This window comes from Dysidea avara, chromosome 2, assembly GCF_963678975.1.
Source record: "Dysidea avara chromosome 2, odDysAvar1.4, whole genome shotgun sequence".
NCBI classification, from domain to species: Eukaryota; Metazoa; Porifera; class Demospongiae; order Dictyoceratida; family Dysideidae; genus Dysidea; species Dysidea avara.
The window spans coordinates 45,204,468-45,232,452 of NC_089273.1; the positions used below are offsets into that span (position 1 = coordinate 45,204,468).

The 27,985-nt window shown below is 36.6% G+C and overlaps 1 protein-coding gene across 1 annotated transcript; it reads right to left on the reverse strand.

Moving 5' to 3' along the window:
• Positions 1–1,445: 1,445 nt before the first annotated feature.
• Positions 1,446–27,484, reverse strand: LOC136247449 (uncharacterized). Its single transcript, XM_066039165.1, has 4 exons — positions 27,133–27,484; positions 15,637–15,805; positions 9,021–9,148; positions 1,446–1,822 (listed from the first exon to the last, which is right to left on the reverse strand). Exons 1-4 carry the CDS (start codon positions 27,367–27,369, stop codon positions 1,658–1,660), a joined length of 699 nt encoding a protein of 232 aa, XP_065895237.1. The 5' UTR covers positions 27,370–27,484; the 3' UTR covers positions 1,446–1,657.
• Between the last annotated feature and the right edge of the window lie 501 nt (positions 27,485–27,985).

Below are 27,985 nucleotides of genomic sequence, written 5' to 3' on the forward strand. Positions count from 1 at the left end.
ATTGCATAGATGTCTGACCATTCCATTTGTCATGAAAACATGTCCCAACATTGGCCATCAAAGCATAAGGAGGAAGCCTGTAGGCTCAGCTAGCATGTCTATTGATTTTAGAATCAAAGTTCATAATTTCTTATCATAAGCTCTATAGCATCTATGGCCATCATACCGTAGCATTTTAAACTTTTTGGCATAGAGTGCAACACAATAACATGGTAGTTACAGTTGTATTGTATGAGTAATGTACAGACTGGGCTTAGATGTGTTTACAATTGCTTGTACTGTAGCTTTGCTTTCACCAGCTTCAAACTACACTTTACCTACCCAAAAACATTCAACTACACTATGCTACAGTATAAAACCATTAAATACAAATGTGAGGTTGAAGAATGAGCCATAACACTGTTTATCTGCCTCAAAGTTTTTCTGATTGCCTTTTTGCTATGTCTCATATATATACTGTATATATACTGTATATATACTGTATATATATATATATATGTGTATAGCTGTGTGTTTGGTTTGCATATGGGCACACAAAAATTGCCTACATTTTCAAACGTTCACCACTCATGACGTTTTATTCTATTAAGCTATGGTCATACAATTTTCAGACCTACTTATAACACAAGTTATAAAAAGCAAATATTTTATTCTAATACTGAGATATGACCTGTTGTGTTACCGGGTACATGTATTTTGTGCCCACATGCTCTGTTTTCACAGGCTTGGTCACATATTTGGCTGTTCTTAAATAGTACATAATGTTTCTTGTTTGGTGTGCCGTATTGGTGGTGGTGGTAGTGGTGGTGGTGGCCGCAGCCGCGGAAGAAGAAGCAGCAACAGAAGCAACAGCATTATACATTTATAATGAACTCATCTTATACAGAGTACTAGTAAGTACTGTCACAATGTATTATGCACTAGATACGTAGGTTCCCTAACTAGCATATGTACTTGGTTACATTATGTGACTTTGTCTTATAGTATGTTCACGTTGAGCTGAATCCTCAAAAACATTTAATAATTCATGGATGCAATTACACATGATCTTGAAATTTGGCTCATTTGTGGCTCATTTGTAGTACTGCTTGACCCGCTAAAAATATTTCAAAATCCTTTTTGTTCAAATGTTTGACATAATATTTATGGCCAATTAAAATTTTCACAATACATTTCCTATGGGGAAGCCATATAACTACAGTGTCCATTACAGTTCTTTCCCGAACTTGTAATGGAGCCAAACCATATGTGTCTGTTGTTGACACCTTTGCTGTTACCACTAATCATCTGGTTGGCTGAAATATTAACTCTCTTGAGAAAATATCCACTTTAAATTTTTAACTGTTTTTCAGGATTCAACTGAACGTGAACATACTATAGTAGTCTAAATAAATCACACACTTTACCAATGCTCTGGAAATCTGTACAGTACCTGTATTTGGAAGTGAAATTGAAATTTGCATTCATATTTAATAAACAAAGTAGTTTAATGCAATAAAGTGCTAATCAGTACAATAAACAACTGGACAACAACAAAAACTTTGTTGAGTTTAATACATAAAATAATTTAGATCCACTACAAACTACACATGTTTAACTATAGTCAACATATTATGCTACTTATGTGCACTGCATGTGCAAAGTCACACAATCACTATCAAATTGTTTGTATATCAAACTTAAAATTTTGAGTTGGCGGGTCTGTAAGTTCCCTCACACTCACTGTTGCTGTATCTCTATTGAAATACAAAGCAAAATTTGTATTTCTAGCAATCATAATGACACCATTTGAAATATTGAACAATGAGTTTGAATCTGCACTCTGTGTATATAACAAAAGAAAACACACATCATGAAAAGTGTCACATATGATATACATAGTACTGTATGTGCAAGTTGAGTTGAGCCCTGAGAACACAGTTAAAACTGGAGTTTTTCTCAAGAAAAATAACATTTCAGCCAACCACACGATTAGTGGTGACAGTAAAGGCATCAAGAGCAGATATGTATGGTGTAGTCACATTACAAGTTTGTAACAGGGGTGTAACAGATGACATAATTTATGGCTTCCCCATACAAAGTGTATAGTGAATAATAATTGTAATTAGTCATAAACATTTTGTCAGAGATAATATTGTTAACAGGTCAAACACAGAGTCAACACAAACACAAATGGAGGGATTGACTGGAGCAGACTCAAATATTATTCAGATCACTCTAGACTTCACGTAAGCTTTAAGGAGTTTTGCAAAGAGCATAGTGTTTAGATTGAAAAAGCCAAACCACCTTTTCATGTGTATAACTTCATCAGACTGATTGTGTACATATTCATAAACAGAAATGACAATGTCTCACTCTTTTATATTAAGAGCCGAGATTACTATTACTCTACTCCATAGGAACAGACTTTTGCATAATTTATTTTAGCTGTGCTTTAATTAGGGTGTCCAACCTTCTCTGTACTACAAAATAGCCAAATTTCAAGACCTAATATAATTCCATTCAGTAGTTATTAAATGTTTTTTAGGACTCAGATCAACGTATAAAAATAGCATAGATTATGGATGTAAACATCTATTTAACTATATATAGGACATCTCAAGTAAACTACGTATATTAGTAATTCCCAAGGGGGAGGTGCTATATTAGTAGGGGCATCTAAGTAGTGGAGGCCACGAAAATAGTAACTGGTCGATACAACTAATAGTTAGCTAGTACAGCATGCAAAGCACACTCAGCACACAAAGCATGCTCTACCTGGCGACATATCCCCATAGAAAAAATTTGCAAATTTAACTTTTTGAATAGAGGAGTTTAGCATAAGTGGAAATATTTTAAATGATCTGTTAATTGCTGTTGCGCAACTACTGGATGCTGTGGTTAGCCATAAAAATGTACAGAACCATTGGGAAATGGATGATCACGGACACTAAAACCTTTGTTATCAGGAAACAAAAGGAGATACGCTAGTCTTGTAAACAGCACCTGAAACTACATTTATTTCTACACCTTTTGGTGGTTGTCTGCTCATCATAGGGTATGTGGTTAGCTAGTTACAAGCTTCTGAAGTTGAAAACGCCTGGCAAAAAAGTGTTCTGGCATCGAGGAAAGCAAGCAGATGCTTGTTTCTATGTTTTGATTAAAGAACAACAAGCATTAGGATCACCTGGATAGTGTTAATATATAGGCGTGCTAAACTTCATGTTTGCTTGTCGGCCCGTCTAGTCGATTGTAGCATTCATAATCCATGGAATCAATGAAATTATCTATTACCAAGCTTTGCCAAACAGTTCTGAGTGATTTTCCAGTAGAAACTCAGAAGTATCAGCCTTGGAAAGCGTTGTATTGTAAAAATCTTTAACTTTACAGCTCCATAACTCGCTAACCCTTTATCCTATTAACAGCAGACAACCACGAAACGAAAGGGAGTTCCTATCTATGTACAGAAAATTGGAACATACCGTATACTTTGTAAGCAACAGAGGTTTTATTGTCGGTTATCATCGTTTTCCCAATGGCTTCAATACATTTTTATGGGCATCCAGAGTATCCAGTAGTTGCACAATATGCAATTAATGCTAATTGCATTCCTAGATGTTTATACTAAACTCCCCTATTCAATTTGGTTTAATTTTTGCAGAACTTTATTGAACAAGCAAAAGTGTTGTGAGCCACTTTCACTAAGTGATATCATCATATACATACTAAATTGTGACCAGAAATTTCCTTAAATCTATGTTACAACTGCTTTCAAGTTTGAACAGTTTTTTTATTTTCATCACGAAGGGCAAATACTTATGGGAGAGAATTGCTGTTCAATCTGTGGCTACTGTGAAGCATCTTCTTTAATAACTTGGAAGGTGATGGTGTATTTTTTATTGTTTATGCTGGAAAAGAAGTAGGCCTATGCCTAATATGCTGGCATAATTGTGAGAATAATAGGTCACCAATTTCGTGAGAATAATTCTGGAATAATAGGATGGTTACAGGCATAATTTTAGAATTGTTGGACGTCCACGGGAATAATGAGTGGAATTAAGAGGTGTGCTTATTCTTGATTAGCTAGAAAAATTTACTAAACTACTAAGAATGATAGATAGCTGGCATTATTATATGAGTGCTGGCTGAAAGGAGCTGAAAAACTTCTAAAAGTTCGATATACTCTAATAGAATGCTCAAATACTCTAACAGAGCAGTCAGTTCGTTTCGTGTTAACAATCTGCAGACAGCATCAGAGATTTAACTGCATGATTATCTGCAATTCTGAAACTTGTACACCTTATACCAGTGTATCTTCTTTAAGTCTTTCAACAAACATGTTGATATCATTATCCACTAAACTTAGCATGTAGTTTTAGCTACAGCTTTAATACACTGATAATTAAAACCTTTTGTTAAACTCCCGATAGCTATTTTATGTCTGTTGTAATGGTTATAACTGTTATGTGTAAGGTGGAATGCTTCATTTATGGCTAGCTATTAATTAATTAATTCTGACAAAATTACTTACATCAGCATCTTGAGAATTAAGTGACTATAGCTAAGTTAGGATTATTATGGAATAATAGACTAAATAAAAGAATCAAAAAAAAGGAGAAAAATTAAGGGAAATTCTGGAAAGAATAATAGGTAAAATTATGAGCATATTAGGCTCAGGCCTAAAAATAAGTTTACATTTACACCTACGCATATGCACTTTCAAATGCTACGTATATACAAAGTAGAAGGGATATAATAAAAAGTGGTCACATGTTTTTTTGTTCTGTTACTATTAACAATAGGAAAATTTAGGAAATGTGTACATGTAAGTAGAGCTTGATCAAGTAAGGTTCAGCCCCTATCCCTGTTAACTTTACAGATGTTTAAAATTTTACTAGAATAGTGGCAAAAGGAAGTATTTCAATGAAAGTATCAAGTTTAATTGTGCTACAAATAAATTGCATTGCTCACTATACATTTAACCATACAAAGTTATTTTCTTAATAGCATTTCAAGAAGAATTGGTGTCTTATGATTCATGGTACATTAAAAGACATAAACTTCTAACTTTTAATCACTAGTATGGCAAGATGTTTGACACAATGGTGAAATAGTGGTACACCAAAAAGAACAGGCGTTCAATTTCAGCATACACACTGGTCTTTGTTTTCTCAAGAGTTTTAATGATGGATTTTTTATAGTACTTGACTGTTCAATTAGAGTGTTTTGATTTTTAGCAGTATTGCCCTTAAATATAACTTTGACCCCCTCTTTGGTTCCTAAAGTTTTGCTCTTTCCATCTTTTCATTGCTCATGTATGTTTAAGATGCAAATGTACTTGTTTTGTTGCTTATATTAGCTTTTTAGCTATAGCAAAATTTGTGACCGAGCCTGCGAAAATAGAGCATGTGGGCACATGATTTTTGCCTACTTTTTCAAACGTCCATCACTTGTAACTTTTTGTAACATTATGCTATAGCAATGTAACTTTCAGCTCTTAGTCAGTATGTAATTGGCTTTATGATACAAGTTACAGAATTCAAGTATTCTGTTTCAGTACTGAGATCTGACCTGTAGAATGACGGAGTGTAGTTTGTGCCCACATGCCCTATTTTCGCAGGCCCGGTCACATTTTGTTCAATACCCTAGATTCACCTTTGAATCATTCCCTTGCAGGGATGTTCTGTTGCATTATTAATTTGAAATATTGAAATGTGTACAACTGCAAAACAATACTATAAAATTACTATAAAATTTTTAGGTAATAAAACGGTGTATGTAGTTGGTAACATTCCTAAAGCATTATTCAGTTTTTTTTCAATGTAACTGTTGCAGGGTGAATTGATTAGAATTATTCTTTGAATAATTCCCGCAACGTTATGGCAATAATAATGATGATGCAGGTAAAGTAGTATTTTAACCTTCATCAAGCAGACCAGAAATAAAGCTATTCATTATAAGGGCAGGAAAGTTTAATTTGTACCTTTCACTAGTAGATCAGAGGGCTACCAAGAGAAATTAGGGAGTTCAATGCAGTAGCTAAGAACAAGTAATAGATGGATTTCATAATAAGGGATAATAAAATTAACGATTGCTCAACCACTATAATTGCCTCTAGTAATCTAAATTGTACATTATTGTTGGTGTAAAGTGTGTAACCTCTCCAATTATAAAAAGTAGCACTTAGACTCTCTATTTAGGCTGTTTTGGGTGGGTTATAAATCTCATATACTCCACCTTGTTTTCTAATAATACTCCATGCCTTCAGGCACAATATATATATATATATAATATATGCTCAAAATCTAGGTTTATCCAATTGCTATGCATTGTTCACGTGCAGTGATTTAACGAGCGCTATTATTTTTGTTACGTGAAGACACATAGTTGCCATGGCGCTAGTATTATCACAAGAAAACCAGCCGCTTTTGCCAAGCCTACAGCAGAAACAGCCGTGGATGAGGTAAGTAATCTGAGTGTAATGTGAAATAGAGTCTAAAGCAGTTATACGGGCACAATGTGGAGTCTATGGAATTTATAAACCCTCAGGCCCTTAGTAGCGCCCTTGCTTCGCTCGTGTGCTACAACCCAGGCCTTTGGGTTTATAAATTTCGTAGACCTCATATTGTGCCCGTATAACTATTATACAGATCATTATATATAATAATGTAACTTTGGAAATTTTGTAGTTGTCCCATTATGTATGTCATATTTTAAAAGCTTGGAGTATAGTTATTTTTGAAATTCACACTTACAAAATTCGTATAATATTAATTTGTTGTTTTATGTGATTACCATGAACGGGCAACTCCTACTCCCTCATGTATGAGAATATTATGAACTTTATAAATATCATATTTCATGACCTATTATAGTTATGCTATCCTTTTAATAATCAGAGAGATTACTTACGACATTTACACCTAATGATAGGAGTAATGGTTTTTGCTACATGTAGGCTTGCATTAATTATGCCGGCATAATTTTGAGCATATTAGGCTAGCAAAAGCATCAAGCATTATGCCAGCATAATAGGATGACTTTCAAGAATTTTAATTAAAACGTGCAATGCGCGCTCCAAAAATACTGCACAACATGAACACACTGCACATTATTACTGCATTTCATATCAAAAACCTTGCAGTGTTATTATTTTTACTATTTCTTGACTGATTATTCACACTTTATGGATATAAGATTGAGATACTCTAATACAGCAGTCACTTACTCTAATACAGCAGTCAGGAAATGCAGGTATACTCTAATAAAACAGTCAGCTCTCAAGCATAATCTTGATTTTGAGAGCATAATTGTGAGCATAATAGGCTGCATTTTTGAGCACTGCTCAAAAGCATAATAGGCAGTTTTCAAACCATAATTGGCTCAAGCCTAGCTACATGTGATTGTGAAATTCATCTTCGAAGTGTCTTAAATGTTGGTATATTTGTTTATTGGGAACCACCTGTTGTTGGAGGTACAAATATGCACGCTATGTACTAGACCCATGGGAAACAACCAATGGTACAGTACACTGAAACCTCTCTAATCCGACATCTCTGTAATACAGAATACCTCTATAATCTGACATTATTTTGTATGCCAAAAGACTTTTTCTGTGTAGTAATACTACCTCAGTGATCTTACATCCTTGCTAATCTGATACAATTTTCTTATCCCAATGAGCATTGGATTATAGAAGTTACATTGTATCAGTAGTTAAATGCTGAGCAGTTGTAGCATTTTGCACAACAAAATTAATGGTATATGAAGTTGGCAGTTCCAATGCAAAAACCCTACCGGTATTATGCACAAACTTAGGTCATTTAAATTCATGTACATCCATAGAGCCACATGACAACTATGTTTAGGATTAGCATACCGGTAATAAAATCTATGGCATACCATCCCCTTCACCCAACTTCTATTATACCGATTACTTTAATGTATACGTAGATTACTTTTAGGTTACGGTATAGTCACGGGCAATCATTCAAACTTTTGAATGCCTATCGATTCTTTTTGAGAAGCCCATAAAACCAGTCTAGCAGCATGAAAAGTATCAAATGAAGGTGAAGCCCTTCATATTTAATGTTTTTATGTAGCTACAGTGTAGTTCACTGCTTGAAGTTTCTTAGTTTACTAGAGTGGTATATCCCCAGTACATGGAACAGTTAACTGTTTGGAATTTTAGTAGCTTTTCAGTAAACCTGCATTCACTGATGTTTACTGAGAGTTTAAAACTTAGTAAAACAATTATGTTCCATATACTTAAAGTTACTGACATTTTACTATCAGTATAACTGGGCACAACTACAGTAAAGCAGCTTAACAAATTAGTAAACTAAGAACCTTCAAGCAGTGGTTTGAGGCAGGTGGAACACTACAATTTGTTGTAGTAACACAAGTAAGCCAGTGCGTACATCACTCAGCTCCAGCTGTCACTACCATGTTTTTCGCCGCCAAATACAACAAAAGCTGTAGGCTCTATTGGAATTTCTGTGGCATAGTGATACTGTATATTAAATTTATTAGGTCCTGTGGAAGCGTGTTTGGCATGTTTCTTCCCAGTGACTCAGATACAAGCCTTCAAAGAGCTTGTTTCATTCAAAAAAACTACTAAAAGTTCAATAAAATGTCTATACAACCAGTAACTTAAAATTGCTTCCACAGGACCTACATATTTTAGTTGTTCAGTCACTTATGTTGAAATTATAAGGATTCAGTAATCTGTTAGTCTGTTTTTTGGCAGCACATTTTTATAAAACATTGCTCTATTGTGGACCACACACCCAAGAACAGTCGTTGTTCTGTAGTAAAAACAAACAAGCACAATTAGTTGTATTGCTAACACATCACAGTTGTTGAAATTATTTATCCCTACCTGGGTTAAAGCAGGTTTTGTAATTTGTTCTTCCCATGCATTTAATCTATTCCGTAACCTTAATGTAGATAACTTTTTACTACTATTTAGACCACAGTAAGATGAAATACTCAAATTTCATTGGCTACTTACAGGAACAATGCTACAGCATTATACTTACATTTCTCCTATAAGCAACTCTCACAGTGTATCCAGATCCTTGTGATATGACTCTTAAGTAAAGCCCAGTTTGTCCATTGAACAATTCTACATGACTATCAACAGTTGTTCCAGATCTTGTTATAATACCTACATGTAATACACATACATATGAAGTATCATTTCCATACTCCAAATGAAATTAAAGGAAAACTACTGCATAATACCATGTTTCCTGGAGTTACATGTATAAAAATGTGACAATTCCTTGACATTTTGAGATAGTCAAATGTCACGAATATGTAAAATTTTATTTTAAAGAAAATGTAAATAGAATCATGTAACTAAAACAGTGGTCAGAATTATATTTTGGAATGTGCCTATAACATAATTATATACACTGGATCAATGCCTTTTCAAGGGTCCAAAGAAACTTATTAAGTCAAGAGGTTGAGCCACATGTGTAGCATTTGGAGGCAAGCAGAAATGAACAGTATTATTATTCTCTGCAGCTACCTTGATAGCTTCTGGCATTAGTGGGACAAGTGTTCATCCAGAAATAGTATCACAGGATGGGTATAAGGAGCAGAGAGGGATTACAGTATAACTAGTCTTCATTGATCTGACATTATAATGTCAGATCAAAGTCAAAGTTGATCTGACATAATCTGACATTGTATGGCAATGCTTGTGCAAAGCAGTAGCAGTAGCACGCACGCACTGAGCTAGGGGGATCTGGGGCATGCCCCATGAAAATTTTTGATTTTCAAATCTTGGATGTGAGTATTTTGACACCCAAACTTCTTTAGCAACCATGCAATGCATCATTTTTTAAGCCACACACATAATAAATCTGTAGTAATAACATTACAATGAAATTATCCCACATGGTTTGTATAATCTCCTCTAAAAACACCTTGACTATAAAAAGACGAGCCCAAGTTACTGAATAATTATAATGAGCGACCCAAAGATGTGGTATAACAATAAGTAAGGCCAACAAATGTTGTCAGACTGCAAACAAGCTTTGTTTATTACTAGCTAAGGGTTGTATTTACCTAAATATCATCAATAAAGGCCAATAATTCTATACTCAGCCGCAAATGCAAAGCTGTGTACAGTCTGTAGTATAACCAGGTACTGATACATTGGAAGTGTAATTGGTTTCAGTGGCCACCCTTTTGTAATATTAATGTTCAAATTACACTACAACACATGCACCCTACTTAGCTGAGGTAAATGAAAATAAGTTTATAATTATACTGAAACCTGTCTGCTTAGTGGTAGGCTTGTGCCAATTATGCCAGCATAATTTCGAGCATAACAGGCTAGCAAAAGTATTATGCCAACATAATAGGACGATTTTCAAGAATTTAAATTAAACGCACAATGCGCGAGTCAACAATCACACACTGCACATTATTACTGCATTTCATATCAAAAACCTTGCAGTGTTATTATTTTTACTATTTCTTGACTGATTAGACACACTTTATGGAAATAAGATCGAGATACTCTAATAGAGCAGTCACTTACCCTAATACAGCAGTCAGGAAATGCAGATATATTCTAATAAAACAGTCAGCTCTTGAGCATAATTTTTATCTTGAGGGTATAATTTTGAACATAACAGGCTGGATTTTTGAGCATTGCTCAAAAGCATAATAGGCAATTTTCGAAGCATAATTGGCTAAAGCCTACTTAGTGGCCACTTTTAATAGAAACACCCCATCTCTAAAAGGTCAACTGTGGGGCAGTTACTTCTTACGAATGTGTTTTTAGCAAATCCTGTTTCAGTAGCTACCCATAATATTATAAGATTATTGGTTTTTCAATATAAGTTGTTTTTGAGAGCTATAAAAAGAAGCTGTTCTGTGTGTTATACAGAATGACTAGAGATAGGTAGTAATGCCTAGCCCTGACCCTGATCTACACTGTCAGACAGGCCTACTCCTTCTCGATGTAGTAGCCGAACAAGCCTGTCCTCCTAGGGTTTATATTCTACAGTCTTGATAAAAAACTGCATAGTCTTCACTTGGACTATTTAGCATAAATTTACACTTATCATGAAGGTAAAAGAATGAATGACCATCATCGCATCGTGTCATGTCACGTTTTACATGACCATCTTAGGCTCACATCCTTTACAACTTTTATATCTCAGTTATAGGGGTCCAGGAATTATGTATGCATAATTTTGAACATAATGATGGGGTGGGTAAAAGAATAGGGAATTATTCTGGCAGTTTGAAGTGATTTAAGAACATGATTGACATAATAAGCGATTTCACATAAGTTGAGATACTCTAATAGAGCAGTCACCTACTCTAATAGAACAGTCGGTGGAAAATCTTTACTGTATTGCAACAGTGACTAAGTAAATTAACAGCTAAAAGCTAACTTTCCTGTCTAATAGAACAACATAATTACTGTACCAAAACCCTGCTAAACATTACAAATTGCAAAAGTTGAACACTGTTTATAAAAATTGGGAATAATATTAGAATAATGTTGGGAATAATAAGAGCATCAATGATAACTTTTTTGGAGAACTTCGGAATAGAATAATGTTGAGCATAATTCCCTGAGTCCTACTCAGTTATAACCAGGCTAATTTCCTGCATAGATAGTGACCGTTCCCGGCTCAACATCAGTACCTAAACCCAGTCCTAGGTATTATAGACTACGTATCCAGTAATAAAGGATCGTCTAATTTGTCTTCATCATCTCGTGTCGCATTGAAAAGCTCTCTTAGCCCCACATCCTTCGTATTTGCAAGTTAAGGGATTTCTATTTAGACATAAATGCATTGCTTAGTTACAATATTTCTTTCATATTTCACATAATGACGTTGATATTATCAATTGGATTTGTTTAGATTAGGAAATTTTTATAATTTGTCACAGCAAATAACTTTAAATGACAGTTGCTGTATTTAAACTACAATGTCAAAGCCGGTGATAGCCAGAGTTTTGAGCAAATGTGACAATGTAATTGGGAGAAAATGTTGGCGAAAGGATGCGATTTCGGTGTCAAAGAAAAAATAAAAATGAAATTCATGTAGGTGAACAATGTTGGGATGTGCAAAGCTACTTCACTAATTCTCTTCAACTTTGGTGAGCTATTTAACAATGAAATGAAGGTTGTATATCTGTAATGTGAAGGCAAAAGTCACGAAGGCACGGAAGATATCATACAGTGCGGTAGTACTGTATATTAGGGATCATGGAGATTTGGGTTTTCCTAGCCAAAGAATTTACCCAAAAATCAGCTTCACAACTCCATCCTGGCACCTTGGCAGTATTGGTTAGGTATACCCAAGCCCAAAAGTGCCTTCAGTATGATCCTAAAGGCTTCCAATAAATTGTTCTGAAATCTAAAAAAAAATTAATTAATGGAACTTTCTACTGCCTGCCTGCCTGCCTGCCTGCCTGCCTGCCTGCCTGCCTGCCTGCCCACCTGCCTGCCCGCTTGCCTGCCTACCTTCAGGCAAGCGTAGCTTGATAATGGCTAAGGATATGGGCTTGATTTTTTCACTGTTCAATGTTGCTTCGTCCCGAGACATGCCTTTTGGCATACCACAGTACATACAATGCACGCATCATGGATTTACCTTTGTCCTCCTTTGTGTCCCATTTCTTTTGGCTGACAGCCCAAGGTGTCGATTCGCGGTAGCGAGATGCATGGCTTCCCTACAGTAGTACGTTTGTAAACAGGAATCATCCGTATTTTCTGTGGTGACTAGACTGATCGTAGAGACCATTCTAGCACTGTTCTTTGTATGTAACGCTGTGTGACGGGCTGAATATAGCTGAAAGCGAAGTGTAATGGCTGCTGCACTTTCAAGGCAGTAATTGATACTTGGGGTGGGGGGGTGGTACGCGAATCATCATAATTTCATGGTTTCTGGATTGTTGCAGAGGCACTATTTTTCATCTACATCACTGTGTATTGAGCTGAACATATCTGAAAGCGAAGTGTAATGGCCACTGCACTTTTGAAGCAGTTTTTGATTGCAGGGGCGTATGTTCAGATGAAAACATTAACTCTGATGCCATCCTTTCTTTTGATGCAGTATGCATGGGTTTACCAGTCATAATAATGTTACAAAAAAAGTAAACAAACAAGTTTAAGGAAAAATTAGAAATTTTAAGTTTGATTAGGGATCATAGAAAAAAAAGTAGGGAAACAAGGGAGGTTTCCTACGCCTGCAGATATACTAGTTAACATTTAATGCCTAATTCAGTCTTGGTCTTTGGTATAGACTAAATTAGGGATTAAATGTTCGCTAGTATATCTGCAGGTGTAGGAGACTTCCCTTGTTTCCCTCCTTTTTTTCTATGATCCCTAATTGAACTTAAAATTTCTAATTTTTCCTTAAACTTGTGTTGAGTAGGAATGAGCAGGAATGACATCATCATTCCCTCAAGTAAAAGACTCTCAGTAGTGGTTCGCGTGTTTTTGTTCGCTTTGTAATTTCTTGGCCTCGCGACTCACTACCATGAGTCTTGATAGCAATTATGGTCATAAAATACCGCAGAACATTTCAAATTTCAAGAACTTTTAAAACAGTGGGTGATATAATACACTATGTATGTATAACTCTTGGTGATCTTGTCATTCACAAATAAATTTGGTGTGTTGTGTAGTGGCTAAATAGCACTGAATGACCAATGAAATAACGAGCTACAACACATGTTCATGCCTTGTACCAGCCTAATGTATTAGAATCACACATGCTCATATTTACAATAGTAAAAAGTCTACAACTAGATAAGTAATGTCAATCAGTGGGGCGTGCACTATTTTCAGTGGAAACCATTGCAACCCCCTGCATGTGTCTGCCACTAACTCTCCTATTCATGGTGAACACGATGATGCAAGTTGAAACTCAGTGCTGCATGGTGTTTGTACGTTACAGCTGTTTTTGTAAGCACCTGTAGTCTATTCTGTGTTGCCACTTTGTACGGCTTAAACCCTAAAAGCTATTGGAGTACAAGGCTGAAACTTGGCCAGAACGTTCACTTAATTGGCTAAGTAGATTATAAATATTTAATTTGAAAAATGTGATATTATGCCAGGCTTTCACAAATTGGTTACATTGATATACACAAGTTAACAAGTTGATGATATATGACATTGGCCATCAATATTTGAAACTGTCTTTGGCCAGATGCTACTGAAGAACACTACTGACTGGGAAGTTGGTATGTTGTGGACACCTAGCTTATTAAACTATCTATCACTGGTAGCTAAAAAAATTGTGCTTGTCTTGTTGTAAAAATCCCATAGGTTGGCATACAAATTCCCAATAATTGATTGCTTACACTACAAAGGATGCAATGATTAGCTACCTCTTTTAATAATCTCACAACGTGAAGGTCCATTTTTATAACCCAAGTTGCTACGCTACTTCATCCTTTTTCCTATCTATCAAACACAAACCTACAGTATAGTGTCAAATGAGAGCTGTGTTCTAACAACACAACATTCTGTTTCAGAATAATGAACTGCATTTATCAGTCAAAAAGCCAATAAAGTGCTCAGCTTCATGATGCAGTATCCTATCCACTGAGGGAAGAAAAAGACATGATGCACTGTTTTACTTCAAAAACCAAACTTATGAAACTGAATTCTTCTGGTTACGTAACTTAACTAAGCTACTGTCTAAGCCAACATCATTAAGTTCCACTCAGAGGGATGGTAATTGTACAATCAATCCCAACCTCAGAATAATCTGACTGATCTATGAGAGTATATCTATATTTAACATTTTCAAATTTTAGTAGGTTGATTGGTTTCTGGAATCTGATGGAACTTCCCTAGAACCGCATCTGGTATTATTGGCTGGAATTGATGTGAACAGATAAATTATTAATACAATAACTAATGCATGTACGTACGTAGGAGAGTGCTATTTTTTACATGTGATACATTAGTAACTTGTGACCATGCAGATCTGCAAAAACTGGACCAGCATGCTTGTTTCTCTGAATCCATTATTACATCACAATCCTTTATCTACAGTCAGTTATATAGCTAGCCTAAATATAGTCAATCAAGGCTACAGCCCTAACCTTGAAAAATATAGGTACAGACAAAGTGCAGTTGAATAGCTAAAAGAAAATTTGCATTATAAGTCTACGGACTGCCAGCAAAAACAGGCAGTGAGTAATTTGATCATGAATTGCCACAGGGTCCACAACAAGAACATTGCCTACAAGATTTAAAGGATTCCAGACTCCCACATCTACCAAATTTGGAAATACCTTGAATACTGGCTACATCACTGCTTAGAATCCTCTTCGTATCCATAACAAACAGACGTAAGATGTAAAACAATCAGAAACTGGCAATACAATAATGACACAAAAAAGGCTTATATTATAATGTTGTATTTACTGAAAAGAGTACTCATAATAATATTCAAATTTCTTTTGTCTGAGCAAACATGTAGGAAATCACTTCAGCACCTTACTTCATGGCAAGACTGGTGCTCAAAACTTTTAATAATTTACATTTACTGTAGCTATAATGCATTATGTTTACAATTATAATGTATAATGTAACCTGGAGCAAACATGCGTAGGTTACTTGCAGATCTAGTCACAATTTTTGTTGCACAAGTAGTAACTTACGAAGTCCAGCAGCAGCATTAGATGATAATGCTTGAAAAGGACCTAGATATTGGAAACCCAGCTGATAAGTTTGATTCTGTGATGTCCACTGTATGGTACCAGGTCGCACCACTTGGTCAAGCTGGCCAGTTATGCATGGGAACCAACTTCCAACTGTGTTGTGGTAATACTAGAAAATTAGAGACAAAGATAACTTCTCATGCTGCTGATATAGATACACAATCAATTCAACAAAATTAATATCAAGACATACATGTAAAATATGTTATGCAGCCACAAAGCTAAAATGCAGACACCACTGTATTCTTAACATGACCAGGGATAAAAATGTTATTTCATTATATTTATCAATGCCATAGCCTCTACTATTCCCCATCTAGTATGTATTCCTAATCTAACCAACATTGCAGATCTTGAAACATTTAAACAGTTACAACTCACACTTTGCAATTGTAACATAGAACTTTAATTGTAATTGCATTATTGCACATAGCATAAAAACCCAATCAGTTTTTGCTAATTGTTAAATCTTTACGCTGTGTAGGTAGTAGGAATGAGCCTATTTTGCTTTTTTTTCTCACTAATTTTTCTTTCCAGCAATTCTTTTATTTCCTACCTATTTTGTTCAATTTTTTTTATTTTGCTGAGCATCAGTAAAAATTAATTGTAGTATCTCAAGCTTAAAAGCATGTGTGACTACTCTATTAGAATATTCGTACATAGTGACTGCTCTATTAGAGTATCTCAATCTTAAGTCACCATTTCCTATGAGCATGTGTTGTCCTAATACTATGCGTGACTGTTCTATTAGAGTATCTCAATCTTTTTCATACAAAATGTGCTAAGTTGCCATTCCTTGGTGCTCATTTTTCCTATTTCCTCCAATTTTTCCAGCATTTTGCTCTTTGCTTTTACCAACGGATTTTTCCAAAAAAATTGCCGGCAAAATTGGCACATCCCTAGTTGGTAGTCAGGGAAAACTTCAGTGATGCATTGGTACATACGTATATACAACACATGTATGGTACTATACTAGACCATGATTGTTGGATAAACATAGGTAGCATTGTCAACAATATCAATGTCTCTCAGAACTACATGTGTATGTATATTCTAGATTCCCAGTGTTATAAAGACTGGCTATTGGACAAAATGTTTGAGACTTACACTGCATGTAGCACATAATGACAGTGGTCCTTGAGGAGAAGGAGTAGTAGTCATTAATGCTTGTTATTAAGTCTTCTAAATCTTTTCCAGTACTATTACCAACTCCTCCTAGAGTTGAAGTACTAAAAGTTAATGTAGGATTTACATCTCCAACTGTCAACTATTTAGCATACATTCCTCTCTATGAATCTGCTGATTATTGGGAAAAGTTTCTGGAATCGCTAATAGCATTTCTGGTAACCTAGTTTTGCTAGGTGATTGACATCAACTGGAACTATAGACTTCTCTGGTTAGTTCGCCGTCTCTTCAAAATTACTTTTGTGTTGTCACATTTGATCTCAAGAGCCTACACACATTGCTGGCAATATCCTCAATCTGACTAACTAATGTTCTGGAGAATATTGTAATTAATAATGAACCTCTCATTCCAATTCATTGAGATCATTTTATAATAACCTTTAATGTAATTGATTCAATTACTAAACTAAAGGAAACTGTGATGGCCTTCGCAACTTTATCAGATTTGCACTCAAATTTGTGTGGTAGTGCTTGAGTAATCTTATTATGAAAGATAAATGCCTTTGGGAATTTCTTCCGATCACAGTGTATGACATTGATCAACCACCATGTGATACCAGGAACCATATTATATAATTGTTTTCCATAAATATAGCAAACATCATACTGATTACTACTGTACCACACTAGAAAACTCTGAAACACAGCTTTAATGTGTGATGCAAAAAAATAGATATGGATGTAATCCTGTTTCACATTTTTCGACAATAACAAGGTGAACTAAGGCAACGTCTTGAATAGGTAGTTATGCTTTGAGAGTAGCTACAAGAATCATTCACACCAGATGCTACTGGAAGTGCTCAGTTAAAGTACAAAATAAGCCAGCTACTTACCTAGGGTATACACTTTGCCTCCCTTCGAGTTAAAGCGGAATAGACACACTTCAAAGCACACATAAACCTTTACCACAGCATGTGCATTCATACTTGCATGCTATGAAAGCTTCCAGTGCATGGTGGTAATCTAGTCCAGGCAGAGTCAGTCTAACTAGAGTAGACTTTGGCAATGAAAGCATCAAGTCTTGTCGTATTATAAGCCTACTATTTTGATGTAAACATGGGTAGAATTGATCACAGATTCCCCTTGCTATAATTATCTGTAATGCGTATTTTAATTTTTTGAGTTTTTTAAATAATAACAGGGAGCAGCATTGTTTCCATGAATGATACAATCAATGTATGGTGGTCATTATGTAAAATGTTTCAATATTTCATATCTGTGGTAAATGTTTCAGACACTGTATGCGCAAAATTAACCTGACATAATTGGCAAGTGCCTAGTTAGTTCAATGCAAACTGTTGCTCTAACCATCATGCTATGATTTAGTAACTCGCAGTGTCTGTTACCCCTAGAATATACATCCATTTTCAAAAGTATAGGTGAGCGTTATCAAACTCCACTTAATAAGGTATTAATTTTAGGTCGAAAAGTGTTTGAAAATCACCCATATGGGTGTGCATGAAATAATTAGGATTGTCACTATGATTGGGTTGCTAATAAGAGTAGGCTGCAGTTTTGAAAATATTTCAAGAATTTGCTTGTAATTTAAGGTATTGAGAATGGCTTAAAACTATCAACAAGTAGATTTGCAATATAAAGTTTGTAATTTGATCATTAATATTTTAGGTGCCAGATGCGCCCATATGGGAGATTTGTGAATTAGCTACTTTAGCATGCACAGTGCTTTAAAACTTAAAAAGGTACGTTTTTCTCTGAAGCTCCTCATACATTATTTTTAAAGGGAAAATGACACAATTGAATGTTTGAGGTCATCTAGCAACCTGAACTATCTTGAAACTGCAGTTGCTTCTAGCTGCAAGTTTTTAAATGTAATGAGAGTAACTTCAGGGTTGGTTATTGGGTCTCAGCAACCTTTGTATGCTTTGTGGTAAGTAAATATGTTTCACCATAAATATACGACTCTTAATAGGGAATGGAAACAGCGTCAGATGCCTAGTATACTACCTGTACACTGGTGAGATATGAGGTGCGTTTTGCTTGTTACCGCTTTGAAGAGCATGAAAAGACTAACATTTCTTTTTACTGTAGACTATCAGTGTAGGTTTAGTAGAATATGAAAGTTCTCCAAGGTTGAGTGACGCAAGTTGCTTTGGTGGAAGTCTCTGAATGGCCTTTCCCACAGAGAAATGCATCATATTGTGCTGTTTCGGTATCACTTCTACACCATAGTATGCTTCTGTTCCTGTAGCAGCTGTGTACACCTTCTGGTATCAATGATACATAGCTTTTTAGAACCCCTTTGGTCATTAGAATTAAACAGTATGCTTTGCAAGCCACACCTCCTGTTTAAATGCTGCATATTTTCCTTGGTTACAACTTGGCTAGGTGTCGTTGTACCATCGTGTTTCTCTTCTCCTAACTCTGCACAGCTGCATGCTGTCTAGCATAACCGTTTGTCTTTCAAGCATTAATCTAATGCCAAAGCTGTGAAACAAAGCTAGTAGGATGGTAGCACATTTCACTCTTAGGTTCTAAATCATTCTCGTAAAACCTTTAAAACTTCATTAGGGGAAATTAAGTTAGCATACAATACAAATTACGGAAACTACCCATAACATTCGAAACAAACCTATTTCTGGCATGTGACACCATTTCCAATCCTTATTAGGAGTCGTATAACTATAGTTTCACCTACTGCATACCTATCAATACAACGGTGTATACCCAAAGGCAAGTGGCTATCTCAAGTAAGTAAAAAGACCAAGTTAACAACTCGTTATAAAGGTAAATGACTAAATTGGAGGTGTCACAATTATGCAACAATACTGTGAACTTCAATTATGGCATTGTTATGCCGACTTTGAAATGGTACACTGTTGAGTTGGTTACATAACCATTAGAAAATTGGTGTGTAGCTGGAAATTGCAACAATGCTAACCCAAGCAAAGTAGATATAATGCACTTTAAAGTAAGCACCACTGGATGCAGTTCCTTCCATCTGAAAGTCAATCTAACAGCATGTTTTTTAAAGTTTCAAAAGTACTCTGCATGCATTGCAAGGTTTTAAAAGGTTACAAAATGACACAAAACTTACTTAAATGTAACAGGCATGATAAAACTAAAAATTCATTAGCAGAAATGTAGTGATTACTCTATTAAAGAGTTCCGTTATAATTCAAAGGCATGTCCACATGACAAAAATAATGCAAATTGAATGCACATTGATTCGAATTACTTGTATCCACACGGAATGCGCATTAAGGCAAATTGAATTGAAAGTGGATTACACGAATCCACCTCCACAGGTGGTTTGAATGTGAATTGGCTGTGAATTGGGATTTACTACATCATAAATAATGCAATGCTAGTTAGCACGTGAGGGCTTGACGCTTTTGTGTGTGACCTTTGTAAACAACACAGGGTAAAAATAAAAGCACAGGGATGTTTCGAAGCACTGTTTTATCATCATCCCGTTGGTTCTTTTTGTTTCTTAGTGGTCCAGCTAAGGCTACCTGGCAACGATCGTTGAAAGACAGTGATAAGGTATCTTGGAAAAGAATTGTTGAAGTTTACCGTGGCCAGTATGATATCCATTTGGATCCCCGTACAGCCTACCAGCGATGCCATGAATTACGTTATGAGCAATTTGGTTCAGCCCAGGGCTTGTTAGATGCAATGCGTGATTATGAACGCATAGCACCATGGAAACTGACTGATGAAACATTTGAGTTGATACTCTGGAATAAGGTACCAGTAGAATTACAGAAGGAGGTAAAAGAGATCACTGATGGATTTGTACAGGAGTCACTCCATAGACTCCTAAGAGCTGAAGCTGTGTTACAGGAAAGGGCAAGATGGACATCACAACAGACCTCCAAGAAGTGCTTCACTGGAGTAAGTGTCAAATCCCAGAATTATCCAAGTCCCGAAGTGGGACAGATGTCACAAAGAAAGCAAGAACAGGTTGCAAGTATTTCTACTACTGAAATGAGTTTGAGAAGGGTTAAATGTTTTAATAGTAATCAGAAGGCACACCTGGCAAAGATGTGTCCTTTACCCAGGAAGTCTAGTAAAAGGGCAACTATAGAAACTGATGATACTCCTGTAGATCCATGGTTTCATGGTGTGTTTATCATGGATGCTACTGTTGGCAAGTGTCAAGTGAGTTCTAGAGGGCCAACATATAAGGTAGACATTATTGTTGGTAGTGTGCCAACAAGAGGTTTATTGGACCATGGAGCCCAAGTTACATTGGCAAGGAAAGAGTTACTGCCAATGATAAGAGAGAAACTAGGGTGGTCCAAGGAGCAATGTCATGCTCATAATCTCTCTCTTGATGTGCAGCCTATTGGAGCAAGCGTTAAACCTTTGGGAGCAATAGCTCTAGTGTCATTGCCAATTGAGATAGAGGAGACAGGAGCAAGTGAACTAATTCCTTGCTATGTGCTCGACTCTAGTAAGCCAATTTGGCAGGGAGAGGTGAGAAACTGTAGTGTTATCTTGGGCACTAATACCTTAACCAGTTTAGGATTCACTGTAACACACATAGATGGCACAGTAGTGTCACTATAGAAAGTAAAGCTGAGGCTGAGCAGGAATCAATGTTTTGTGTTACCCTACAACAATCATTACGACTTGGCCCATATCAAACACAAACAACAGATGTAAGTTTGTCTGATGAGGTTACTTTAATACAATGCAAACTGGTGTGTTGTCTCCTTCTGATGACCTTATGAAGGAAAGGTTATGTGACTTCCCTGATGAATCATGGAATGGTAAGAAGGCTTTTAGTGTACCCCTTACCAATTGGACTCAGGAACCAGTTGTACTAGAGAAAGGAATTGTTATTGGGAGATTGGAAGAAGTATCTCTAGTTGAGGAGCAAGATCCATTGTGGACAAACACCAGTGATGTACCTAGATTATGTACAGTGGATTTTACTCAAGCAACTAGTGACGGGAAAGCCAGAAGAAAAGAGTTACAGAGGCAGTTAGATGTGGGTAATAATTGTGCTGAAGAGGAGAGAATGTCTCTCTTTGAATGCTTGTTGTCATTGAATCACATATTTGCTCTTACAGATGAGGAACTAGGTCAGACTGGAATAGTAGAACATGTGATTGACACAGGGTAAGCCAAACCAACCTGTACTACCCCTAGAAGATTGCCATACTCTCTAAGAGCTGAACTAGAAGAAGAGTTGAGGAAGCTACTGTAGACAAAGTGCATTGAACCGTCAAACAGTCCGTAAGCTTCTGGTTCAGTTCCAGTGTGCAAGAAGGATGGGAATTTGAGGATATGTGTAGACTATTGTGCACTTAACAGAGATACAATTGCTGACAGATATCCGATACCAAGGATAGATGAACTCATTGATGCTGTTGGAAATCGTAAAGGAAAGTGGTTTACTTCCTTAGACTTGATGAAAGGTTATCATCAAGTTCAGATGGCTGAGGATAGCAAGTGTAAGACATTTACTTGTCATCTTGGTTTGTTTCACTATCGTCATATGCCGTTTGGGCTCACCAACACCCCAGCTACACTTCAACGACTTATGAACAAGTTGTTTTGTGGTGATGAATGGAACTTTGTGTTTATATATTCAGATGACATTTTAGTGGTTTCTGCTACAATGGAGAAGCATATAGTTCAAGTGAGGAAAGTATTGTGTCACCTGGATGAGGCTGGACTGAGACTGAAACCCAACAAGTGTAAGTTTGCTCAACAGGAGATAGAATATCTGGGATTTACTCTGTCACCAAAAGGAGTGAAACCAAACAGTCTGAAGATTCGAGCTGTTCAGGAGTTCCCACAACCAAAGTGCTGTAAGTCTGTTAAACAATTTCTTGGTCTTGTTAACTTTTATAGGAGACACATTCCTAATTTAGCAGCTATTTCCAGACCTCTCACAGCATTGACCAGAAGAGATAAGAGCAGTGGAGGATGGGTTGCTTTTGATTGGACGCCTCAGTGTGAGCAGGCATTTCAGAGGCTTAAGAAGTTACTAATCACTACTCCAGTACTTTAGCACCCAGATATGTCTAAACTGTTCTTCTTGTGGACAGACGCTAGCGAAGCAAGGTTTGGGGCTATTTTAGAACAAGAAGGTGAGGATAAACTGAGACATCCTATAGCTTATGCCAGCAGACAGACCAATGATGCAGAGAAAAGTATGCTTCCACTCAATTAGAGGTGGCAGCATAAGTTTGTGGAGTAGAACACTTTGAAGTATACTTATTAGGAAACAAAGTCACCGTTTTTACAGTCCATCAAGCTTTAGTATCTGCTTTTCTGACTCACCTGAAAAGCCTAACAAAAGGATTATTGGCACGTTGGTATCTCAGGTTTTCTAGATTTCTTCCTAACAATTGAGTTACAGTTTAAGCCGGGTAGCTGCTGATGCGTTATCACGATCACCAACTGAAATGGCTAACGTATGTTTAGTGAGTGTTACAGATGGATCAGATGATGCGTTGATCAAAGTGCAAAATGAACAGAGGAAAGATGAAGAGTTAAAGAGGCTTATTGCTTACCTGCAGGACAAGATTTTACCAGAGGATCCAAAACAAGCTGTCCAAGTTGTCAATTTGGGAAAGAAAGGTTATTAAATTGTTGATGGAATATTGTATTATGAGAGTTCAGATGTGCCTGATTGAAGAAGGATAGTGGTACCTCAACATTTGAGACAGCAAGTCCTAGATGAGAATCATGATACTATATTTGCTGGCCATTTCTCAGCTATAAAGTTGAAGAAGAAGCTTGATCTGTTGTACTACTGGCCAGGCATGATGGGAGATGTATGTATATAAGAAATGTGCATCTAGTATTGTACGCGCTTCTGTTCAGGGTCAAGGTGGACGATCCAAGCCACCATTGAAGAATATTCCTGTGTCAGGTCCTTTTGAAGTTGTAGGAATGGACTTTAAAGAAATGGATCTGAGCCGGAGTGGAAACAAGTATTCTCTTGTGTTCCAAGAGAACTTAATGAAGTGGCATGAAGTCTATGCTGTGAAGGACAGATCAGCTCAGACAATAGCTAAGTGTTTAACCGATTTTGCGTGTAAACATGGTGTGCCTAACCGTAATATCCATGACAGGGCAGCTGAGTTTATGAGTAATGTGTTGCAGGAGACTGCCAAGATATTTGGTTTGACCCAGTTACTGACTTCAGGAGCACACCTACAGACAGATGTGCTCGTTGATAGATTTAACAAAACATTGAAGCAGATGCTATCTAAGATTGTTACCAAAGGAGGCAAGGACTGGAATAAACTGTTGGGACCTGTCCAGTTAGCATATCGAACTGCACCTCATTCATTTACAGGTGAGACACCTTTTTCATTGTTGTATGGTCGAGACCCTAGGGTTCCTACCAGTATGGACTTTTATCAGCCAGCAATGTCATTGCCAGCAGTAGAGTCTCAGTATGCTAAGGAGTTAATTAAGGAGCCAAAACAGGCTAGAATGCTTGCACAGAAATGCATTGTTAAGGCTCAGCAGAACCAAAAACATCACTATGACAAGAACAGTAAGGAATCTCCTATAGTGTGTGCAGATCTTGTAATGATGAAAGTTGAACCCAAGTTCCGTTTGGACCGCACTTACAGAGGACCTTGTCGAGTGTTAGATGTCACCTCTACTAATGCCATCATGCAGAAGGTTAATGATCCTGATTCTGAGAAACTGAATGTCTCTTTACAGAGGTTGGCCAAGTGTGACAGACAGTTATCTGAAGAAGTACCGTGGATGGGTCATGATATATATACGTAGATCCTGGAGAAGGAGACAAATCAGGAAGACAATTAGACCCAACTCTACAGATCAGTCAGTAGTGAGTGAAACACAGCAGCAGTCTACAAATGTCACAGTCACTAGAAGAGGACGAGTAATCTGCCCACCAGCACGATTTAATGAAGTGGCATCTCCCAATGGATCAGCCAAAAAAGGAGGAGGGAAGTGTGGAGTCCGGACAGTTGGATCCAAGAATATCTGGAAGTGTGGATCACATGAAGGGCAGTCTTAGAGAAGACTCATGATAGTGGCAGCTTCAAACTGACCTCAGTCTCTATGTTCAATGGATTACTGTATTTTAATTTATTGAGCCACTCAAATAAAGTCATTGTTAATACGCGCAGCAGGTGGAGGCAGTCACTGGGAGCGTCTTACAAATCATTATGTTTAAATCATTGAAACTGTAATATTTTAGAGGTGCTTATTGCATATGGACAGGTTGCCTTCCGACTCTGATAAAAGGTAGTGCATGCAGAATGACATCAGCAATTAACTAGGTTATTAGCTATGCATAGAGCAAACGTAATTTATGCACTTGGCTGCTAATCTTCACCTGCCTGTCCCACCCTGTTAAACTGACTTTGGGCACGTGCCTTATTTTCAGTAAACCAATGCAACACCCGCCCCCTCCTCCTGTATCTGCCACTACTTAGTAGCACTGTAACATGGCTTCTAGCTAGAGCTTAAACTTTGGTTGACTACAATTTTGGCTATCTAGATAAAGAAAATGGAATTCTAAAAATGCACTAACATATTTATGGGGTTATTTGCAAATTTGGTCACAAATTAAGGGGGAATCTCCAAACTGTAGTGTTGTTTTAGTTCTAAGGAACTAGAACTAAATCTAGTTTTCGTGCAGCAATTTAATTCTAGTTCTAGTACACTAGAACTAAACTAAAATTGTGGACTATTTTAGTTCTAAAACTAAACTAAAATTCATTCAAGTTTTGGTTCAAAAACTAGAACTAAACCAAAACCTTTAAAACTTTTAGGACAAGAACTAGAACTAACTAAAAGTTTTCTCAAGCAATCCTACATAAAAGGGTATTGTACACTATAACCACTTAACACTTTTCTTTGAAGATGGTGATTCCTGCAAATGCTACCATAAAACATTGTTATTCAGCATTAATTCTGCTGATTTAGGTTATTTAAGCACAATTCTATTAGAGCTTTTGCTCATTTGTGCACAATGGCAAGTGGAAGTTGTACTGAACCAGGTGGAAGGCCTAAGTCAAGTGGAGTGTGGAACTACTTCAGGTATGATAAGATCAAGGACAAAAGTGTGTGTACTGTGAAAAGTACTGATGGTTTGATTTGTGGTATATAAAGAATTTAAAGGACAAATATTCTATAAACTTGAAGAAGCATTTGAAGACATGCCATACTGACACTTATAAATATTTTGAAGCAGCTGAAATTGAAAAGACAAAGGAAAAAGAAAGGAGAGGTTCTTCTAGCCAGTTAAAACAGTCCTCCTTGCCAATACATAGTTTAGGATCTAAATTGTGCAGCCCTAACAGCAATAAACATAAGGCTATTATACATTTCATCTTGCAACCTTTATAGGTGCTAACAATGTACTACTGAATTTAGTAGATAACAGTGAATTTTGTGCATTAATTGAAGAATTGGATTCTCGGTACAGTTTGCCTCATTGATATAAAATGGGGAAAATCTATCAAAACGCCAAATCTAAAGTTTCTGGAAGTCTAGGGCATGCTACCAAGGTTAGTACATGTGAAGATGCCTAACACTAAAACTAACACAAACTAAAATACTAACTAAAATTACAGAAATATGGGGTACCAGAACTAATACTAACTAAAACTATGGTAGAATTGAGATACTAGAACTAAAACTGTAGGGGGCTATGGGAACTAGAACTAAACTAAAATGAATTTGCTGTACTAAAACAACACTACCAAACTGATTTTGATACGCTTAACGTCATAATGACGTTAAGGGGAGGGGGATCAGCCAATGACATTATTAATTTTTATTAAAGTAGTTATAGTGTAAACAGCTAGGAACAGAGAAAGCGATGTGTTTAAGCAGCTATACTATTTGTAGACTATATTTTCAGGTGACTGAATAACATAACGCTTTGTGCTTCTATTGCCAATGCATTGTTTTCATAGTGTGACGTTAAGGAGGGGAGGGAGTCTGAAGTTAGCATCATTCTGACATTAAGCGTACCAAAAGCAGTTTGGAGATGCCTGTAAGGTAGCTAGTTATACAGTACGGGCATCTCCAAACTGATTTTGGTACGCTTAACGTCAGAATGATGCTAACTTCAGACTCCCTCCCACCTCCCGCTTAACGTCACACTATGAAAACAACGCATTGGCAATAGAAGCACAAAGCGTTATGTTATTCAGTCACCTGAAAATATAGTCTACAAACAGTACAGCTGCTTAAACACATCACTTTCTCTGTTCCTAGCTGCTTACACTATAGCTGCTTTAATAAAAATTAATAGTTAGAGCTATACATACTTACTTCCCACTTTGCTAAAGTGTTTAAAACATCATCCACGATGATCTTGCCTTTAACCTGAACAGTAAGTGTCTTGTATGTGATGTAGGTATAACCATCACCATCCTTGTTAGTTTCGTCTAGAGTTTCGTTCAATTGTTCTTGCGGAAGCTTTAACAAATGTTCGTATATCCTGTTCCACCCTGTGACATCGGTAGATTTCTGTCTCCAAAGGAAACATCTGCGATAACAACAGGACATTCTCACGGTATGAAACTGTCGAATTAACTGCACAGATACGACTAGAAAACAGTCATGGTATCACACTGATTGTACCCAGTAGTTCTTACATGCGGCTTATGATAGCATGCAATTTTACGGCTTTCGGGGACGGGACTTTACGGAACGGGACACGATTTTATGCGTTTGCGATTCTATGCAATTTATTTATTTTATTTATTTATTTATTTAATGCTTTATGGTGAAAAGTGACACCAAAGGTCTGATGGTAACTTGCACCATCAGCCTGCCTAAATACAAAATTATCTATAATAGAGCAGTTTCAAAACCATGGTAACCAAAAATTACGCAATGGACACACCCAAATCGCCATGTTTTTGTACCAGACTGTTTCATGTTGCAAGTTGAATTCCTCGCTAAATTCATGCCAAGACTTATTAATACGTAAGTAAAAGAGATGCCAGTGATAGAATAAAGCATGTAGGTGAGTTATTACGCATTAAAAGATCCGTACTGCCTCCCAACAGGGTAGTTTCGTAGGAAGGAGAAATGCGTAAAGATGGATTTGGCCAAATTTCGACCTATTCACCGCCCAAAGGTGGTTAAAACTAGGGGAAACCTGCAGTATAGGTCTTTA

Excerpts from the sequence above, each read along its gene's own strand:
- LOC136247449 (XM_066039165.1), bottom strand. The coding sequence starts at position 27,369 with ATGTCCTGTTGTTATCGCAGATGTTTCCTTTGGAGACAGAAATCTACC. Across the intron at positions 15,806-27,132 it reads ACACTTTAGCAAAGTGGGAA|TATTACCACAACACAGTTGG; the intron begins GTAAGTATGTAT and ends CTAATTTTCTAG. Across the intron at positions 9,149-15,636 it reads TAATGCTGCTGCTGGACTTC|GTATTATAACAAGATCTGGA; the intron begins GTAAGTTACTAC and ends TATTACATGTAG.